The sequence below is a fragment of the Lampris incognitus genome, chromosome 19, assembly GCF_029633865.1.
Source record: "Lampris incognitus isolate fLamInc1 chromosome 19, fLamInc1.hap2, whole genome shotgun sequence".
NCBI lineage: Eukaryota > Metazoa > Chordata > Actinopteri > Lampriformes > Lampridae > Lampris > Lampris incognitus.
The window spans coordinates 26,038,199-26,060,929 of record NC_079229.1 but is presented as its reverse complement, the minus strand read 5'-3'; the positions used below and the strand labels follow the sequence as shown (position 1 = coordinate 26,060,929).

General features: G+C 48.2%; 1 protein-coding gene across 1 annotated transcript in view; it reads left to right on the top strand.

The window, feature by feature from the left end:
- The window catches only part of slc4a2b (solute carrier family 4 member 2b), a 47,496-nt gene extending 44,605 nt beyond the window's left edge, over positions 1–2,891 (top strand). The window contains exon 24 of the mRNA XM_056299645.1: positions 210–2,891. Coding sequence (XP_056155620.1) covers positions 210–290 — 81 coding nt within the window. The 3' untranslated portion in view covers positions 291–2,891. The remainder of the gene's footprint in view (positions 1–209) is intronic.
- The last annotated feature ends 19,840 nt before the right edge of the window (positions 2,892–22,731 follow it).

The following is a 22,731-nucleotide window of genomic DNA, read 5'->3' as shown; positions in this document are numbered from 1 at the left end:
CACAGAGGCGCACTCAGCTAGGTTCAGATGCCATTGCGTCCTCAATAAAGACGCTTAAAGTGTCATGAGTCAAAAGACATTTTCACAATATTATTTGAAATTTCCAAATTTTGGCTTTTGTAATCTTTACTTACACTGGTATGACCAACCCCATCTACAATCTGTGTTATAAAGGAGTATCGTCTTGTTTTTCTGTGTCTCCATCTTAGCTGGATGCAGACGATGCAGAGCCAAAGTTCGATGAGAGAGAGTGTCAGGATGAATACGCGGAGATGCACATGCCCGTGTGACCTACGGCTTGCCCTCATGCATGACACCGCTTCCTCAATGGACACCAAAAACCTGTCAATCACTTTACTGACCAATGAAATGGAAGGGCTCGATGACAAGAGCCTCACAAGCCAGAGAAACACTAAGAGGAAACGTTAGGCTACATCACCTGTGCCCACTTCATTCAACGCAGTTGCTGAGCGGTAAACGTACACTGGCTGACTTGTTAGGTGGTCAACAGTTTCTTCTGTAGCTTGGTCAAGCTCTGTCACTGTTTTAGGTCACATCCCAGAAGATTTCATGGCCTCAGCCTACCTTTCCTTCACACGAAAAAAAAAAAAGGACTCTTGTTTTTGTTTTTTTGGTTTTGTCTTTTGGACTGGGAGTTGCTGGAACCGACACGGTGTCACTGTGTTCTGCAAGGGGGGGGGGCTTCCTACCCGTTTGAGAGCACTTGGTGGCATGAGAACAGATAATCAGATGTAGAGATCAAGTGGTCTAACAGTTAGCCCGAGTACACATTATACATTTCTTTTTAAACATTTCAGGGGAAGAGAGAGAATCCAAATCTACCGATGTTTTTTTTCAGGCTCTAAGTTAAACGCATTTACAGTAGATGGCTTCGTAGACGGTGGTTCATTTTCAGCCCTGAAACATCACTCTGATTCACATTGAATATGTGGAGGATATGTGGGATACATTCCTTATTTAACTCACAGACGTGTTGTTGTTCAAGTTTGTCGCCTCTTCGTGTTTTTGCTGATTTTAAAACCCCTTAAGCGCCTTATGAAGGAATTAAAATGTATACCCAGAACTTTTTTTTTCTTTTTCTAATGTAATTTTGTTTTGAACGTTTCTTTGGCATCGACTTGGGCCTATCAAATACTCGGCTGTAAAAATCAGTGTTGCCTCAGTTTGCCTCTCAAATCATGTTATCTCTGGCTGATGTTGGAGCTAACGCCACTGCCTTTACTGATACTTGTGCGTGTCCAGCCTGAGCAGTGTAGACTAGACGGTAGTTGTGTGCACGGCTTTATCACATTAAGGCAAAAAGGCTCGACATGACGTAGCCGGCTGGTGTATTCTCTAACAACGTTGTTATTAATCATAATGAAATTAAATCAACATTGATTTCACCAGTAGAGGGCAATGTTGAGAAATTGTGCAGTCATAGCAAACACAATCATGGGAAAAGCAACACAGTATCGCTTTCTTCCTGCAGAGCTGTATGTAGCGCCATCATATCTTACTGATGAGTAGACACTTTAACGTAGTGGCGTAGTATGTAAATCATCTCATTGGGTTAATTAACCTTGCTGTTTGGCTCCTCCTCCTCCTCCTCTTGCTGAATCGCCTCCCCGCCCCGCGCAGCGTAATGTGTGTTTTGTGCCGTTCTCACCAAGTGTAGGTCTGAAGTGTAAGCTGATGAGAGCATTTTTTTTTTCTTTCGTCCAAGTGCCACAATGTCTCATGTAAATAGTTTTGTTGTCAGAACAATCAATCAGTTCGGTCATCTCAGCCCCGCAAGGTCCCAACCACACCCGGCCTTTCTGAAGTGTGCAAAAGGCAGTTCGGCAGGAGCTTTTAACTCTGGTTTTAACTTGCGACATTCCACCACGTAGCACAAGTTCATTTTTGCAACTTGTCCGTTTCATTGACGACGTACAGATTAATCGTTAGGGGGGAAAAGTCAACATTTATTAGTAACTGTTGTCGACCAAACGTCCACACTCTGCGTAAACAGTCTCGGTACTCGTGCGGCGGTGAGGCTGGGCGCTTTTAAAAAGTGATTTATTTTCACAAATCGAATCATGTCTGACGTAAGAGTAACGAATGTGTCGGTTTTAGCTAATTTGGTCAAATTCTGCTCTGTGGTCCTCCGTTATTCTCCAGTGGATGTGTCCCCGAGATCACTTCTCACCTGGGTCTAAACGGACCCGTCCCAGCTCAGCGTCGTTGTTCCCGTGTTGTGTTTTTGTGCCTTTTTCGGTGTCACCAAGTTGCAGATAATCAAGTGCCACCGCTGGTATGTACCGTATCACACGCACAGCCCAATCCCAGAGGTTGTTTTGTTATGCTGTAACCCCGCGGGACCAGGGAATGGTTAGATTACACACCTCTGTAGTTTTGAAGGACGACATGCTTTAAAAATAGCTTGCACTTTTTTTTTTTTTTTTGAGACGCACATAAATCTGACTTTCCACCCTACAGCGTTTGCCTGTCATGTTACACTTCATTATCGCTCGTCTTTCAGAACACATCATGAAGGATTTTTCTTTATTTCTGTTTTTTTTTTTTTTTTTTTAATTCCAACATACGAAGAAGCATTTTTACAGCGGATGGCTGCATCGTGGCCATGCACAGCGATGCAGCATATTTATGAAGAGGTGGCGTGCAAAGTCAGTTTTATATTTGTTTAATGTGCCTTTGAGTGTGGAATAAAGCTATGTGATCTGTTTGACTCATATCAAATGCTGACACGGTGTATTGTTCAGTCTCGAAAAGCAATATAAGGTCTATTGATTCATTGCTGGTGTTCCCTTGTATATAAATGGTTCAAATATTGATGACAAATAAAGTTAATTTTCTATTTATCCCGGCAATGGTTTCGTCATGTTTTCTGTTTGGACACCTCGTAAATGGTGTGTTATTGTGAATACTTGCCATCTGGACATGATAAATCATGGGTAAGATCACATTTTATTCATCTAATTTTAATTATTAATCCACTAATCTAGCTTTTGTCTTCCTCTAATTTTATCAATCTAAATTGTATCTGTTCATCTAATCTGTTAATTTAATCTGTTCATCTAATCTCAATTTATTAATCTGTTCATCTAATCTCAATTTATTAATCTAACCTATTATTTTAATCTATCAATGTATTAATTTGATCTGACATACTAACCTATTCTAATCCATCTATCTATTCATCTAATCTGTCTCTATCTGAAAAAGAAAGTCTGTGGCGGGAGTGGGTCCGAGGCCAGCAGAGACACGTATGTGACTGGAGGTGGCAGACAACAACCGCTCCACTGCCTCTGAGCACAGAAGGGTTTGTTTCTTTGCACCAGTGGTGTCGGAGTGGGTGGTCCACTTCAGTCCCATTCAGGCAGGGAGGGAAGATGGCTGCTCTACTGCTGCTGCTGCTGCTCGGTGCCGGAGCACTGCCGTTTTCTGCAGATGCACAGGAGGCTTACAGCCGACTCCCCGACGGCTACAAGAAGGGAGTGGACTTGGCTCTGGAGAAGCTCAACTCCCATGTTGGGATCCAGCACCATTTCCTCTTCTTCAGGAGTCTGGTGCAGTCAGACATCAAGGTATTGTACATGACGTTTTGTTTGTCTGCTTTCGGTGTCTTGTGTCGGGAGAGTTGTTGTCGGGGTGACGCTCGCCTCGACAAGGACGTTTGATGGAGGCGCTGGTTCAAAACAATGGGCTGAAACCACTGACGCCGGCTTTACGCTTTAATGCTCAGGAAAAGTTCATATTACCAAAGCATGTGGTGAACATGTCAGAGGGGGCTCTAGAAAGTGGCCGTGAGTGAACTCTGTGCTGAACCTCCCTCCGCCTCCTCCTCCTCTCTCCTCAGCCCGGCTTCGACGTGAGTTACATCTACCACAACTTTTACTTGAAAGCCACCAAGTGCCCGAAAGGAACCGTGGACTCCAACCAGTGCCAGTTCAGAAACGACAGAGTAAGTGCTGAGAGAGAGAGAGAGAGAGAGAAAGCATTGCTGAGCTCGCACAGCGACAGGTGTGAAGTGGGGAAGTGGAGGCTTGTTCTAACTCGCTCATGCTGTTTGTTTGTGTGCACTCATGCAGCCCTTAATAGACTGCGCCGTCTGCTACAAAACCTACGCCGAAGAAATCGAGCCGGAGCCTAAGCCGTACATCCACTGTGTGCACAGACTGGCCTTAACAGAGGTTAGTTTGGTTGATTGGGGATTGCGGTTTGTCCAGGATGTAATGAATAAAAGAAATGTGAGTATCAGTGGAATATATTTATTTCCCTTGTTTCTCGTTGACAGGATATGAAGGCTGTGAGATTGAACCACTGTAATGAAATGGGGCACAGCAGCGGGGCCCTCACACTTCTAGCAGCAACAGGAACAGACTGAGCGTTGAGTGTGTGTGTGTGTGGGGCTGGGCAGGGGTCAAGGTTCAGCGGGACCTTTTGAATGGGTTGAAGCAAACAACAGCAAATCTGGGTCACCGCCGTTCAGAATGTATTGTGACATCTCGGCTCAGTGTCTTTCTGAAGGCTTATGGTTTCAAGCCAAACCCGCGGTATTTTACTTCGCATCCAGTGTCTGCACTCCACTTTGTGTTTACTCCCGTTCGGTCAGTGTGTTTTTTAATTCTAACGTTTGTGTGTGAAGCTGCGTTAGTTGTATGCCAATTAATTTTATCAAAAATAATGAAAATGAAGAGGTGCACTTAACTTTAATAAAGTTTGACATTGTATTGAATCTAACGTGTTTCCATTTTTTTTCCCCATAAATTGTTTCTACACCCGCCACTGCTCTTCAGCGCAGCACATGCAGATCATGAGTTATTGGCTGTTTTTGCCAGTTACTGTAACCTGATTTGACCCGAAGCGTTTGCTTCACAGCAAAACACAAACTCATGCGCACACACACATGCATGCACACAAAACACATGCACGCACTCGTGTGCACACAAAACACATGCACGCACACACATAAATGCATGCGCACAAAACACATGCATGCACACACATACATGCACATGTGACCGGTGTACTCTTTCAGTTGCGTTGTGTAGGAAAGACAGGACAACAACTCTCATGCATGGGATCTGTATTCTGTCGCCGTCTCATATAAACAAAACAGGGCAGGATCCAGGAAACTTCAGATCAGCTCCTACTGTAGCCTCTTTCTACATGTCCAGAGCGGGAAAGAGGCGTAGCTAGCAACACAATTTTACACAAAAAGAAATAAAACTTACCTGTCGCATATAAACAAAACAGGACAGGTTTCAGGAGACTTCAGATCAGCTCCTGCTGTAGCATACGCAAGAATTACCCACATAAGACACATTAGGAATGGATAAAATAAATCACAGGGGCAGACAAAAATGAACACATACCTCTTTCTACATGTCCAGAGTGGGACAGAGGCAGAGGTCAGGGGGAACACACGCTTTGGGGCTACTACCAGGAAATGGGGTCACAACAGGGAGGGGCTACTATAAGCTTTTTCTAATGATATAATAAAATAAAATGTTAGCAATGAAAATAATAATAATAATAATAATCATGTGGTGATACTTTGTGTAATTATACAACATATTTTGGTTATGACATTTTTAACCATGCTACATTCACCCCCCTAGAATTACACAAAAATTGGAACATATCACAAATTGCAATCACCCAACAACACAACACCCACAATAAAGTCAGCAATACCCGCCACCTATTAAGGTTAGGATGACCACAGACTGGCAAAGCGCCAAACCATATCTAAAACCACTCCACAGACAAAACAAGGTGCCTTTTACACCTCACCAATATGGGCACAAAGGGGCGACAACTCACAAAACGAAATAACCAAATAAAAAAAAGAAATGGCAAATTCCACAGTGAACATTACACGAACCAAACAGCAATGTAGGCCTACATTACACTATCCATACAAACACATTAGGCCTAAAACAAAAAGGAGGCAGACTGTGGAGCAACAGTAAAGCGTGGACTGAACTGAACCATGGTTTCAATCAACCTATGAACTGGCCTCACTACCCTGCCATACCTAGAGCGTACGTACACTATTCTCAGGACTCTGAGGTAGGATGTCAGTGAGGGGAGGGGCATGGGGCAAGGGGACGGGGGACAGTGTGAGATGAGCAGCATCATCGGTGGGGAGGACATCTACTGCAGGGGAGGGGGCGCACTCAACAGGTAAGTCACTGACACTCTCCATCTCTGCATGGCTGGACTGATCACAGACCCAGGAAGCAGTGCGATCATGTTCACCCGGGTTCTGCCACGAGGATGAATCCACTCCTGAATGCTCGGCCTCACTGTCAGGCTCTGACACTGCCGCTTCCGGATCAGGCATGTGCAGCGTAGAGGGGTCATGGGACACTGTGTCAACACCCTGGACAAGCTCACCCTCCATAACCAGTGTGTTGTCGAGAGGGAGGAAGTTGACTGATAGGAGGAGGTTCCTGTGGACAACCCTCACAAGACCATTCCGGTCCCCGATCCTATAGATGTGGAACTGGCAGGGGGACCTGACACACTAAACAGTGACTCATCATTCCCCTGATCAAGGACGCCCAAAACAGGACACACAGACCTAAACCTAGCTCTCCCATACCCAACTGGCAATACTAACTGCCCTCTACCCACACTAGTGGACTGTCCCCTTCCCACACCATTAGTAACATCATGCCCATCAGAGGAAGGGCTAACAGGTGTATTGGAAATATTGTAACGTGCATGGATAAGAAGACACGCTGGCCGCTGGCTCGCGGGTCTGACCCTTTAGTCTAGCGGTTAGCGATGTCTCCTGCGGTGCGGGCGATACGGGTTCGCGTCCCGGCCGCGGCAGTACCTGCGGTTGCGTTGTTCCCCGAATTCGCTACATTGGTGTCAGAAGTGAGACGGAGCGACCGTAAGGCCATCAGAAGCGTATGCGCCCTGAGGCGTGAAGGAGCTGATATGCTTAAGCGCGGGGACGCGCTTCCCGAAGGAGGGGGGTAGTGTAACGTGCGTGGATAAGAAGACACGCTAGCCACTGGCTCACGGGTCTGACCCTTTAGTCGAGCGGTTAGCGATGTCTCCCGCGGTGCGGGCGATACGGGTTCGCGTCCCGGCCGCGGCAGTTCCTGTGGTTGCCTCCCGAATTCGCTACATTATCTCTGCTAGACATGTCTCAATTAGGCTATAACAGTGCATAAACAAACAAAATGAAACAAAAGCAAACGAATTCACAGCATCAAAACATCTAGCCTATGGCTTCAAATTCCTTAACAAGATCACAGGAAATAGTTCACCTAAAACAAAACGAATTCTCTTTTACCCATAAATAAACACACACAGCTCTAGCCAGCACAATTTGCGGGGAAAAAAACTCGACAGAAAAAAATGCCTCCCAATACGATCTCCCCTCCCCCGCACACAGTCGCCACCATTCAACACGGAGCTTAGCTAGCTAGCTAGCTAGCGTCTGTAGCGCTATTAGCATAGCAGGCTAACCCTGAAACCGTGAATGGAGCGGGGCGGGCTGAGAGAGGACGGCGGCTGCAGCAGGCGGCGATGCTCTCTCATCGGCGACGGATCGGGCGGGTCATACGGCTCCAGGTGTGACCGGTGTACTTTTTCATTTGCGTTGTGTAGGAAAGGCAGGACCACTTCTCTCATGCATGGGATCTGTATTCTGCCGCATATAAACAAAACAGGACAGGTTTCAGGAAACGTCAGATCAGCTCCTACTGTAGCCTACGCAAGAATTGGGACCCACATTAGACACAAGACACGTTAGGAATGGATAAAATAAATCACAGGGGCAGACAAAAATGAACACATACCTCTTTCTACACGTCCAGAGCGGGAAAGAGGCAGAGGTCAGGGGGAACACACGCTTTGGGGCTACTAACAGGAAATGGGGTCACAACAGGGAGGGGCTACTATAAGCGTTTCCTGATGATATAATAAAATAATAATGTTAGCAATGATAATAATAATAATAATCATGTGGTGATACTTTGTGTAATTATGCAACATATTTTGGTTATGACATTTTTAACCATGCTACACACACACACATACATGCACACAAGACACATGCATACACACAAAATGTGCATGCACACGCACGCACACACACGCATGCATGCACACACACGTACTCGCAAATCTACACTTGTGGGGCCCCCTCATTGACTACATTAATTTCCTAGCCCTTAACCCTAACCTTAACCATGCAAACTACATGCCTAACCCTAACCCTTACCCTAACCTTAACCTAACCCTTACCCTAACCTTAACCCTAAAACCAAGTCCTAACCCTAAAATATACCCTTTTACTTGTGGGGCCCCATAAAATGGCCCCACAAGGTAGGTGGTTTCTGTTTTTTCTATCCTAATGGGGACCAAATGTCCCCATTAGGATAGAAAAACATGGTGTACACACACACACACACACACACACACACACACACACTCTCTCTCTCTCTCTCTCTCTTCATTAATTGGGATTGGATTCCTTATGTCAAAAATGAGATGCTGATTAGGTTGGGAAGAGAAGCAACATACCCCGTGAATGACTGGAGCTTTTTACTCACCCGGGGGCTGATTCACTATCATGTCATGGATACTGATCACCAGGATGTGAATTTCCTGTGATCCACATCTCCGTTGGTAGTGGTGGTTATTGGAAATGAGTCTTAATCCCGTTTCTGGGAAATTCTGTTTAGTGGAAATCCCCCTAGAAGAATGTGTTTTAGTGTTGGGGGGGGGGGGCTAAGAAAAAGAAATCCATGTAGTTCAGGAGCGCATGTCTTTTGGGGTTGTTGTTGCCACAGCTTTTGTTTCGGACGGTTAATATTTAGCCTAGAGGAGAAAGGTGGGTGTCTCCCTCGTCGCTCTGTCCGCTTTCGGTTTGGCTGTCTGCTCAGTTAAAAAGAGGAAGATGGCTGCACTGCAAGTGTTGCTGCTCAGCATGGGAGTGCTGCTTTACTCTGCCGAGGCCCAGGAGGCCTACCAGCAGCTCCCCGACAACTACAAGAAGGGAGTGGATCTGGTTTTGAAGCAGCTCGACTCTCACGCCGGCATCCAGCACCATTTTCTCTTCTTCAGGACTCTGAGTACCTCAGACATTGAGGTAAAGAAAGTCTTCTGGGTTTATTTATTCTGCAGAAGTTTTTTTTTGTTGTTGTTGCATCTTGAAACTGGTTATTTATTTGATCATGACAACTTGAGGTGTTGGAATGACGGAAAACAACGCTGAAACATGAGATGAATGATCAGACATGTTGCTGCAAGTATGAAAGAGTGAAGGTGCTAGAAATAAGCTCAAGAGTCTTGCAAACCACTAGATCAGATAGACCAACCTGGGCGGGGGGGGGGGGTTCACTCACATGCTTGGGGGCACCTCGTGCCTTGTTTGTGTTACATTTCAACACGCCAGGACTGTTTAGTGACCTGGTTTTTGCTTTAAACTACATTGTCAAGATCCCGTGTTTTCCCAAAGCTGCTAAAACTGTGGTGCAGACGTCCAACCTGGCCGCTTGACTCTCTGGGTGGGCCGCATCAGAAAACCCCTGTTAAATGAAACGAGAAGGGTGCAGGCGACAAGTGCTTTACTCATGTGGCCACTGACGCGCTGGTTCCCTGGCGTGGGTTTTGTTCAAAACGAAACAGAAATCGGCATCGCCTTCAAGTTCAAATCTGTACCGCCCCCTGTTGTGTTGCTAAGCGACCGCTCGAAGACGCACGTCTGGTTAGCGTACGCTTCTTCACTTCAACGACTCACGTCACACTCCTTCTCCCCTCTTACAGTCACTTACATCCTAGCTTGCCCTCTAGCTCCCCCTGCTGTTCTCCAACTGAATCAACTCAAGACGTCACCCCCCCCCATATGAGAAACCGAGTTTGCAGCCGTGACGTCATAAAGACAGACCGACCACGCGCAGCGTCACACAATATCATGCACGATGGCCGCATGATTGCTCTTAATGCTAAATCGACCTCCTGTTGAATTGCAGTCTGGATTCGGGGTGAAATACATCTACCACAACTTTCACCTGAAACCCACCAGGTGTGCCAAGGGAACAGCCGAATCGAGCCTGCAGACGTGTCCGTTCAGGAACGACCGGGTGAGTGGAGCTTTCCCGCGCTGCGATCACTTGACCCCCGTCGCCCCAAAACGCCCCCTTATTTGTTTTTGCCCTCGTTTTGCAGCCTTTGATGGACTGCGTGGTTTGCTACAAAACACTTGCGGGTGAGATCGAAGTCGCCCCGAAGCCTTACCTACACTGCACCCAGAAACCCCGACTCACACAGGTAGGCAGCAGCCTCTTTTCGCACGCTTTGTCCAAGCTGGGGGGGCTGGGGGGGCAAATGAAACCTGCCGTGGTAGTTACTCTTTATACTTGCTTTGCTCCGGGGAGCATCCGGGTAGCGTAGCGGTCTATTCCGTTGCCTACCAACACGGGGATCGCCGGTTCGAATCCCCGTGTTACCTCCGGCTTGGTCGGGCGTCCGCTACAGACACAATTGGTCGTGTCTGCGGGTGGGGAAGCCGGATGTGGGTGTGCTGCACTAGCGCCTAGCGCCTCCTCTGGTCGGTCGGGGCGCCTGTTCAGGGGGGAAGGGGAGCTGGGGGTAACGCGCTACGTCCCCCCTGGCGAAACTCCTCACTGTCAGGTGAAAAGAAGCGGCTGGCGACTCCACTTGTATCGGAGGAGGCATGTGGTGGTCTGCAGCCCTTCCCGGATCGGCAGAGGGGGTTGGAGCAACAACCGAGACTGCTCAGAAGAGTGGGGTAATTGGCCGGGGGCAACCGGGGAGAAAAGGGAGGGGGGGGGACAACCTTGCTTTGCTCCTCAGTCACGTGGGGTTTGTGATGATTCAACGGATGTGATGTGTGTGCGTCTCCTTTGCTGTCTGCAGGTGATGGTGGCTAACAGGATAGAGCACTGCAGGAAAATGAGCTACAACAGCGGCGCCCCGACGCTGCTGGCCCTGCAGACCAAATGAAACGGGGTGCACCTAGTCTGCAGTCTGCAGCACAATATACTGTGTGTCGTTCAAGATAGTGTACAATACCTGTGATGCGTTCATTTAACTCGAATGAACTGCGGTGAAATTCCTCTCAAGCATACCAGCTAATCTGCCCCCGCTTTACTGTGCGCACGTGATTCTCTCTGTTCCACTGAATAAACAACTGACCAAACAAACAAACAAACAAACAAACAAACATTTAATTGTCTTTTGTGGCTTGTAAGTCAATTTGTTGGATATATCTTTATAATGGGTGCAACGAACAAAAGATTTCTACGGCCAAACTTTATTCAATCATGGCGACTGACTTTTGGCACGGAGCTGATGCGGCGCACCAGATGTTGAGCCAGTCACGAATCCAGAACAGTCCAGATGTGAAAACACGCAGACGCAGAGTGCTGAGCGTTTGCTGTGGGCGGGCAGTACGTGGTGAACCGAGACACGACAGCTGCATCGCAGGACGCTGTTTCCATCGTCTGAACGCATTGCGGGGAGCGGGGTCACATGCACGAGACGGCTGCGCGCCCCCTCCCCAATACGGGCTGCCAGTTGCCCCGTCTTTCAGAGGGAGGACAGCGCTTTGCTTTTAGCGGAGGCGCGAGTCCGTATTCACATGGTTAACTGGGGCACCGCCCCCTTGGAACGCGCGCTCACAACAAAACATATCGGAGGGTGGATGGGTGGGGAGCGCTTGCTGGATTGGGTTTGGACTCTGCCAAGCTGCACAGCCATAACCCCTGTGTGCGGGGGGGGGGGCGGAATGCTGGAACCCATCCCAGTGGGGGAGCTGGGCAGGGAAATATGGCCAACCCGTCACAGTGGAACAAGGGAGAGCTTTCATACGCTGCGATGCGGTAACCATGCAGAACACGTGCAGGCGGTGCGAAAGCCCGCACGGCCCCGTTCAGGTTTCTGCGATGTACAAATAAGAAAGAAGCCACGTCTAAAGGGTGCCTCGCTTTTGAGAAGGAGGTCCATGTTTCAAAAAGTTGAGCACAAACAACTGACACAGCTGGGGGCTCCATTAGGGAGGGACGGTCAGAGCACTCTAAGACCCCCCCCCGCCCGCCCCCGACGGACAGAGGCCCCCGCGACGGTGTGGCTGCAGCACGGAGCGGTCAGTTATCAGACGCAGCTGGTGAGAGTGAAAGAGGGGGATGAGCTGCGTCGCCTGGATTTCTTTTGACGCGCATCGATGACGAACTTGTGGGTCAGACGCCGCCATCAGAGTTGGCTTGCAGGTCATTTAATGAACCATCAGCTCCGCCTTCCGAGAATGACTCACAGATCTGCAGACAAACTCCAATTGGCTTAGCGAGGCTTGTTTGGACTCGAACTAGAATTAGGTCAGAGAAGGAATGTGAGAGTGTGAGCGCTCCCTATTTGAATGCTCGATTTTTCTCTCCACTTGGCAAGTTACCCCACTCTTCCGAGCCGTCCCGGTCGCTGCTCCGCTCCCTCTGCTGATCCGGGGAGGGCTGCAGACTACCCCATGCCTCCTCCGATACATGCGGAGTCGCCAGCCGCGTCTTTTCACCTGACAGTGAGGAGTTTCACCAGGGGGACGTAGGGCATGGGAGGATCACACTAGCAGCCCCCCCCCCGAACAGGCGCCCCGACCGACCAGGAGGAGGCGCTAGTGCAGAGACCAGGACACATACCCACGTCCGAATCCCCACTCCCAGACACGGCCAATTGTGTCTGTAGAGGCGCCCGACCAAGCCGGAGGCAACACGGGGATTCGAACCGACGATCCCCGTGTTGGTAGGCAACGGAATAGACCGCCACGCCACCCGGACGCCCCCTGCCATTTCCCCTTTCTACACCCAAACGTTATCTTAACCTAATGTTAACCCCCGGATGAGACGGGAATAGAAATAGGGTGCACTATTCCCACACTGAGTCAACATCGGAATTCTGTCTGCCCTTAAGCTGCACAAGCATGAAGACGCAAATGCACCAGTGTTACAAAATGACAAGTTATTATCTTTGACCTTAATGTTGCAAAGTCCAATACAAAAAAACAAAGGAAAAAAAGATCGCAATTGTTTCGCTGCATCTGAATTTTCTATTTTGAAGTGAACATTTAAATACTGTCAACCCTAACACACGACATGGCACTGAAAATGAAACGTCAAATGGCTTTTTTCCCTAACACGTTATCAGCCGCTGTATGCCCGTATACGTCAGCAAATGTGCATTACAAATATAAACATTCAAAGGCAATTTCGTCACAAATAATGCGCATGCAAATTGAAAATCAAAATGCAATAATGAGATTCAGCCTGGCAAGGCCCCTAAGGGAGAAAAAAAGTTTCCAGCAACCCTCGTCTTTCTCCCCACCTCTATCAGAGACGGTTTAAAGTGGGGGACTCTGCACATCGCTCCTTAGGAGTAGGGAGGACTTGGGGGAAGAGCAGGAGAGAACGGGAACATCATTAGCAGGCTAAGATCAGGGCACACGAGACTGAATTCATCATTGCAACTCATCAGGAAACATCAAACTGGGAACTGTGACGTCTGCCACCAACCAGAGGCAATAGAGGATGTATTTTGTATTTGCCCGGCCTGTTCAGAAAGCTGCAGCTCGTCTGGTGTTCAACCGCCCTAAGTTCTCCCACACAACCCCCCTTCTCATGTCCCTACGCTGGCTCCCAGTAGCTGCTCGCATCCAGTTTAGCTAGCCTACAGGGCGGTGGAAGGAACAGCTCCTTCCTATCTCCAGGCCATGGTCAAGCCCTACACCCCCGCCCGACCACTTCGCTCCCGGCTCTTTTCTGTCCTGGCCCCCCAGTGGTGGACTGAACTCCCCACTGATGTCAGGACAGAGGAGTCGCTGCCCATCTTTCGGCGCAGGTTGAAAACTCCCCTCTTCAATAACTACTACCCTGTTACTTGTTCTTAGCACTTATTGTATTCACTCACTTAAAAAAAAAAACCTCTTTCTTGCGCCTTTACTTTAGCACTGGTTTTGCTCTTAGATGCTTGTTTAGAGAGAAGATGCACTTATGACCTCTGATGACTAGTAGTTCTCCTGATTTCCTACGTTAAATGCCCTTATTGTAAGTCGCTTTGGATAAAAGCGTCGGCTAAATGACTGTAAGGTAATGAGACTCAGGTGTATAAACTGGAGGAGGTGCAGGCACTCTCCTGAGGCAACTGGCGTGCCAGCGTGAACCGTCACTCAGTCTGAATGTGGCAGCCCCCCAGTTTGTGTGTGACTTGCAGGGACCGGAATGTGCTCATTTTATTGACTCGCTGGGGCCGGCAGGTTCGAACCCAGTCCGACACCTGAATGCGAGGCTTCCTTGCCCTGTGTGCATTGTCGAGGTATTGCTTCATCTCCCTTTGACGCCTAGCCACGGCCTGTTTTGCTTGGGCCGCCGAGCTCTGTGTGCTGCCATGCCCCGGGCCCTGAGCCTATCCAGTGGGAGCTCCATCTCATGTCCCAGCACAAGGGACGCTGGAGGGGTGTTAGCGGTAGACTGCTGGCTCGCCCTGTAGTGCGTCAGTGTTTGATTCAGGGCAGTCTGGAATGTGCAGCCCTGGAACAGGTGTGCTCTGATGCCATTCTTAAGTGACTAATTAAAACGCTCTACCCCTCCATTGGCCTGAGGGTGAAAGTAGGCAGTGCGGAGGTACACAGGAAGACAATTCTGCGGAGGTTAGCTGCGGCCCGTTGTCTGTGGTACAGGGGCAGACCCCATCTTGCAAACAAGCCGTCAAGGAGATCGATAATGGTTCTAGTGGTTTCTCTTCCCACCGGGACAACCTCCGGCCACTTTGAATGGAGGTCATACACCACCACTAAGAACCCCTGATGATGAGGGACCCCTTGCCCATGTACTCCACCACAGATGTCCAACTGGACATGGTTCCAGGGATGGGCTGGCCATGCTAAAGTCTGTAAGGGTGGTGTGGCTGGCGGTCCAGTTTTGCCGCTGAGAGGCATGCACCGCAATCCCTGACCAGCGCTTTAATGTCATGGTCGACGCCTAGCCACCACACCAAGTCTCTGCATCGCTGTTTGAGCTTCGCTATGCCCAAGCGACCCTCATGCGCCATGGATAAAACACGCACATGCAGGCCACTCAGGACCACAGCGCAAAGCCCCCGAGAGACACAGACACCGTCCCAGCAGGAGAGCTCGTTTTTGATTCTAGCATAAGGTGCCAGTTCAGCAGACACTTGTGATGGCCATCCGGCACATATGTATACGTGCAGAGGTTTGCTAGTATAGGGTCCTGTTCTGATGCCTGTTTCAGCTCATCCAACACGATGACTGGCTGGAGGGGCATGTACAACATTTGTATGAGCTCTGCTTCACCGTTCTCCGGTGAAGTCAGAGTAGGGGCATCAATAGAGCGGGAGAGGAAGTCTGCTACCACGTTATCCCTCCCTGGAGTGAACTTCAGCACGTAGTTATACTGTCTGAGGCGGTCGGCCCACCTGTGTAGCCGTAAGGGCTTGTGGCTGAGCCTGAGGCCGACAGCAGCATGGTGAGTGCCTGGTGGTCGGCCCGGAGCGAGCACTGACATCCGTACAGGTAAAGATGCCATCGTTCACACGCGCAGATGCAAACCAGTGCCTCCTGTTCACCCACTGAGCAGCGTTGCTCTGTGGGAGTCAGGGCCCTGGAGGCGAAGGCGACGGGTCTCTTGATGCCGTGCTGCTCCTGAGAGAGTACGGCCCCCACTGCTCCGGCAGAGGCATCGCAGGGGACCATAGTAGGACATGACGGGGAAAATGAGCCAGCACAGGTGCAGTGGTGAGTTGGTTCTTTAGCCCGCAGACTGCCTCCGAACATGCTGCTGTCCCGGTCCATGGCACGCCCTTCCTGAAGAGCTGGCAGAGGGGCGCTGTGGTCTGGGAATACCCAGGCAGAAAACGGAGGTAACAGGCCGTCATACCCAAGAATGAGGCCAGCTGGGAGGCCGACGCTGGATCCGGGATGCGGCGGATGCCTCGGTGTTCGACATGAGTGGAGAAATGCCCCTAGCTGAGACACGAAACCCCACGAACTTGAAATGCGGTGCTGAAAATGTGCACTTTCAAATGTACCACGGATAAATGTCAGCGACATGCGCAGAATTGTCGACAAACTTTTACCTGCACCTACCAGCAAACGGGTGAAAAGTTTCAAATTACGTATCAAGAACATATCAAATTACGTCCGGACGGAGTGCAGGGGAAAGTTTGTCGCCAATTCTGTGCATGTCGTTGACATTTACCCACGGTAAATCTTGCAGGCGTCACCAAAAATATGTCCTTGGCAGTAGCACACGCCAGCAAACAGGAAACTGGTATGACTGCTGCAGTAGAAACCGGAAGTAGTGGACTACAATTATGCACAGAGCCGACCGGCCATGTCTGCGGGTGGGAAGCCGGATGTGGGTATGTGTCCTGGTCTCTGCACTAGCGCCTCCTCTGGTCGGTCAGGGCACCTGTTGGGGGGGGGGGAGGACTGGGGGGAAACTCCTCACTGTCAAGTGAAAAGAAGCGGCTGGCGACTCCACATGTATCGGAGGAGGCATGTGGTAGTCTGCAGCCCTCCCCGGATTGGCAGAAGGGGCGGAGCAGCAACAGGGACGGCTCTGAAGAATGGGGTAATTGGCCGTATACAATTGGGGAGAAAAAGGGGGAAAAATACACACAAAAAAACCCCATAAACACCAACAGTGGATATGAACTGTACTCGTTAGGTGTGACTCTGTGCTCTGCAGGACAACGGTAACCTTGTCATTTACAGCTGGCAGCCTACATGGACTTCGGACACAGTGGGGTCCATGCTTCTGTGCATGCAGGGAGACTGCAACCTGGTCATGTACGACGACCAGGACCAACTGGTGTAGAAACCAGCAGCCACATGGACAAGTGCAACATGTGCCGTCTTCGCCTGACGGATGAGGGCTCTCTGCAGCTGCACAGAGAAGGCAAAGAGACTCGGAGCTCCACCTCCTCTAGAGGCATGACATGATGTGACAAAAGAGAAGCCACGACACCGGGAACTGAATAAATGAGAGTCATTTTGTGAATCCCAGTCTGAGTCATCCATAAATGTGCACCGATCAGCCAAGTAAGTGAATAACATTATCTCGTTACTATGGCACCGGTAAAGGGGTGGGATATATTAGGCAGCAAGTGAACAGTCAGTTTTTGAAGTTGATGTGTTGGAAGCAGGAAAAATGGGCAAGCGCAAGGATCTGGGTGACTTTGATGAGGGCCAAATTGTGATGGCTAGATAACTGGGTCAGAGCATCTCCAAAACGGCAGGTCTTGTAGGGTGTTCCCGGGATGCGGCGGTCAGTACTTACCAAAAGTGGTCCAAGGAAGGACAACCGGTGAACCGATGACAGGGTCATGGGCGCCCAAGGCTCATTGATGCACGTGGGGAGTGAATGCTAACCCACCTGGTTCGATCCCACTGAAGAGCTACCGTTGATTTAATTGCTGAAAAAGTTAACGTTGGCTATGATAGACAGGTGTCAGAACACACAGTCCATCACAACTTGCTGCAAATGGGGCTGCGTAGTCGCAGACCAGTCAAAGTGCCCATGATGACCCCGGTCCACCGTCGAAAGCACCTACAATGGGCCCGTGAGCATCAGAACTGGACCATGGAGCAGTGGAAGAGGGTGACCTGGTCTGATGAATCACATTTTCTTTTACATCATGTGGATGGCCGGGTGTGTGTGTGTGTGTGTGTGTGTGCATCATTTAGCTGGGGAAGAGATGGCACCAGAATGCAAGATGGGTAGAAGGCAAGCCGGAGGGGGCAGTGTGATGCTCTGAGCAATGCTCTGCTGGGAAACCTAGGCCACTGACACTCCTGTGGATGTTACTTTGACATACACCACATACCTAAACATTGTTGTAGACCAGGTACACCCCTCTATGGCAATGGCATTCCCTGATGGCAGTGGCCTCTTTCAGCAGGATAATGTGCCCTATTACACTGCACACATTGTTCAGGAATGCTTTGAGGAACATGACAAAGAGTTCAATGTGTTGCCTTGGCCTCCAAATTCCCCAGATGTCAATCTGATCGAACATCTGTGGGATGTGCTGGATAAACAAGACTGGACTTGTTTATCACAACCTTCAGGACATAAATGATCTGCTGCTAACGTCTTGGTGCCAGACGCCAGAGGACACCTTCAGAGGTCTTGTGGAGTTCATGCCTCAACGGGTCACAGCTGTTTTGGTGGCAGAATATTAGGGAGGTGGTTTTAATGTTTTAGCTGATCGGTGTATGGGAATCTAATAAAAAAAGACAGAAAATTAGTCCCTATGGGGTTTTTTTAACCTCCTTTTGTGGTGTTCTCCTTTTCATGAGATTCATATCAACATTTCATCTCCCACAAGTTAACCGGAAACTACCAATACAAGGGTTCTTTCCTCTTAACCTCAGCTATGAGGTGTGTACCTGAAGTTCTGTTGTTGTTTATAACTTACATTTATCGGATTTTGCATTTTACAAATCACAGAATCAACATGAAATAAATCCAGTATAATTCCCATCCCCCCCTAACATGTCTCCAACCCCCCCCAACATCCTCCGAAATGACACATCAAGTACAAATAAATATATGACAGCTATACAATGACCTAATTCACATAAACACAGACAAGAGAGAAAATAAAAAATAAAAAAATAAAAAATAATAAATTAATTAAATACACTCGTTTTTATCTTTTTAAACTAATTCTTAATTAGACTGCTACAGCCCTGCTCCCACCAAGAAATGAGTAGGTTATGAACTATCCCCATCTGTTATTTGGGTTAGGTTACCATAGCAGGTAAGAAAAAGGCCTCCAGACTCTTTCAAATTTATTTGCATTCCCCTTCAATGTAAATTTGATTTTTTCAAGCTTCAGGTAAAACATAATCTCTTTAAGCCATCTTGTATGGGATGGTGGCACCGCTCTCTTCCATTTGAGGGGCATGAGTAAATTTCTGTTGTTTATATCGATTTCTGACAGTCTTGCCTAGACGGAGACTTGCAAGAGGGGCTTCATTCTTCGAAGGACACGGTCCGCGAAGGCCGAACCGAGCATTGTTAAACGAGACAGTTGGGTCTATGGAGGATTTCTTATTTATGTCACCAGAAATTTTCATTTCAATACTCATTTGAAAGAGCCTTCGGAAGGGGACGGCCTTGGCGCGCCACTATGACGTAATCGTTCTTCAAATGCAGCCTTCGAAGGACGTGGCCGCTGAATTGGAATAGAGCTGCATCAGAGTCTTGTGTACTGTGTGCTGCAATCATGTCAATTCTAAACCAACTTTCTGCTTTTGCACATGCACTTTTTCTTTAGTAAACTAAAGCAAGAACTACAAGTCCCAGGATGAGGATTGAGAGCAGCCTTGACGTTAGAGAGGCTGTTTTTTAGTGATGGTTTGAATCCCCTGACTGGGGAGTAAGGGCAGATGCAACCAAATGTGTAATGTTCATATACCTCAATTTCCATTGTGCTTCTTCTGACTCCAACCGCCCCAGTCGGGCCGTCCACTGGTCATCAGGAAAAAAATTATTATATTGATAAATAAATCCAGCTGTAAAACTGTACAGCCCTCTGATGGAAATGTGAAGTTGGGTGTTGCTGGTTCCTGTAACAGCATACTGGCCTTCGTGGACTTTCCATGGAGATGAAACTGCATGATGGTCAAGCAGCAAGAAATATAACAGGAAATATAAATATAAATATAAATGTTTCGGGTAGGGCCTAACATTTATTCTTGTGCTAAGTGAGACGGAGACGCACCTTGATCCTCCACATTAATTAATACATCTTTTACACTTACTGTGGCTTTAAATCCTGAAGTAGTAAAGACCTGTTTTCGTGTAGCGAGAACGACCTGATTTCTCCATCTGCTAAAATTCAACATCTTCCAGAGGCCTGTAAATATAGACAAAACACACGTTATTTGAATAACCTACTGAGTGGCTCTATAAACGGCTTATTTTTCTTTTTTAATCTAAAGGCACTCGGTTCTTACTGACGCCAGAGTTCTAGACAGTGACTCCACCAGGAGTGATAGTACAGCGCCGCCCCATGGTTTCCTTTATGTTTTCAGTGCTCAGTCATGCAGGTTTTAATTCCCACCCAAGACTTCACCAGCTGATTTGACCAGTTAGCACACCTCCAGCCCAACAGGATAGTGCTAGCTGAATTCAAGATTCACAGGTTTACTTGTCGGACACGTCACGTACAAGTACAACCAGCAGTGGACTGCTTATTAGCAGACGCCGAAGCAGCTGGAGCCGAGTTAACTAGGCCCCGGGTATAAAACAGTCAGCTAACGAAGCTAAAAAAGTTGACAGCAGCTAAACCCAATAGCACTTTTTTTTTTTGCTAACATCTAAAGGTGATAAACCACCTATAAGCATCGGGCTGGTCTTGGGACGAAGTGATGTAAGCACAGCCATTGTAAACCCAGCTGCAGCGTGAGTTAAAGACGGGTTCGACTGATTTAGGTGTAGCGACGAAGAAAACGCTGATATTTGCTCGTGTCCGTAGACGCGTTCCCTTATTTAGATGCGCCGAATGTGCGTGCGCAGCTTGTGAGGCAAAAAGGGGTCACGAGTCTTGTGTTTGTAAACATGAACTACGTTCAGTTTGAAGAGATCATCGCGGGGAGATGGATTTAAAACGAAACGAAGCGCCTCACAGTTGTTGCGCTGTCAGTTGTACAAATCGTAGAGGGTAAAAACGAGCGTCTGCATGCTGCAAGGGAAAACTCCGATCGAAAAAGAAGACGAAGAAGAAAACGGGCGTGGATTCATGCGGTCAGGCGGGAGGACTGGAAGCCGTGGGCAGAAGAGCAAATATCAAACGCCAAGATTTGCGGAGAACATTTCATATCTGGTATGTATCCGTTTCTTACACAAGTAAGCATTGTGATTGAACATAGTGTACGCGAACCCGGGTCACTCATCTAAGTGACCGCTCCAGTCGAAACCGACTGCAGGCATCCCCACCTTTATAAACAATACAGCTGCATAACGACCGAAACCAACGATCAGTATGCAAATATGAGCGTGACCATTAACTAGAGTTACAATGGCCATGTGTACTATTCACAGAGGATTTGGGAATGTTTGCAATCACAACATTGTAACAGACAGCCCCCCCCCCCGCGGTTCAGGGATATTCGTTCCCTCCTCACATAGATGGCCTCTTTGACTCCCCGTTCAAACCAGTGTTCCTCCCTATCAAGGATGTGCACAGCTACAGAAGCGCTAAATAAAATGCAACTTGATTGATTGATTGATCCTCATCCTTGAAAGAGTGGCTACTGGCCTGCAGATGGGTGTAGACTGCAGAGTCCTGGCCTAACGTGTTAGCTCTCCCGTGTTTTGCCATTCTCTTGGCCAGGGTTTATTTACTTTCCCCAATGTACAAGTCATGGCAATCCTCCCAGCACTTAACAGCGTACACTTTATTGCTCTGTTTGTGCCGGGGGACCCGATCCTTGGGGTGGACCAATTTCTGGCGCAGCGTGTTTTGGGATTTGAAAGCAACTCAGACGCGGTGTTTGGAATCCTACAATGCTGTGATTGCAAACATTTCCAAATCCTCTGAGAACAGTACACATGGCCATTGAAACTCTGGTCACGCTTACACAGGCGCATCTCAAAAAATTAGGATATTGTGGAAAAATTCATTATTTTCTGTAATTTAATTCAAAAAGTGAAACTTTCATATATTCTAGATTCATTACACATAAAGTGAAATATGTCAAGTCTTTTTTTGTTTTAATCTTGATGATCACGGCTTACAGCTCATGAAAATCAAAAACCCAGTATCTCAAAATATTAGAATATTACGTAAGACCAATAAAAAAAAGGATTTATAATACAAAAATGTCAACCTTCTGAAAACTATGTTCATTTATGCACTCAGTACTTGGTTGGGGCTCCTTTTGCAGGAATTACTGCATCAATGCGGAGTGGCATGGAGGCAATCAGCCTGTGGCACTGCTGGGGTGTTATGGAAGCCCAGGTTGCTTTGATAGCGGCCTTCAGCTCGTCTGCATTGTTGGGTCTGGTGTCGCTCATCTTCCTCTTGATAATACGGGTTCAGGTCAGGCAAATTGGCTGGTCAATCAAGCACAGTAATACCATGGTGATTAAACCAATTACTAGTAGTTTTGGTACTTTGGGCAGGTGCCAAGTCCTGCTGGAGAATGAAATCAGCATCTCCATAAAGCTTGTCAGCAGATGGAAGCATGAAGTGCTCTAAACTCTCATGGTAGACGGCTGCATTGACTCTGGCCTTGATGAAACACAGTGGACCAACACCAACAGATGACATGGCACCCCAAATCATCACTGGCTGTGGAAACTTCACACTGGACTTCAAGCAACATGGCTTCTGTGCCTCTCCACTCTTCCTCCAGACTCTGGGACCTTGATTTCCAAATGAAATGCAACATTTACTTTCATCTGAAAAGAGGACTTTGGACCACTGACCAACGGTCCAGTTCTTTTTCTCCTTAGCCCAGGTAAGACGCTTCTGCCGTTGTCTCTGGTTCAGGAGTGGCTTGACACTAGGAATGTGACACTTGTAGCCCAGTTCCTGGGCACGCTTGTGTGTGGTAGCTCTTGATGCACTGACTCCAGCCTCAGTCCACTCCTTGTGAGGCTCCCCCAAGTTCTTGAATCGGCCTTGCTTGACAATCCTCTCAAGGCTGCGGCCATC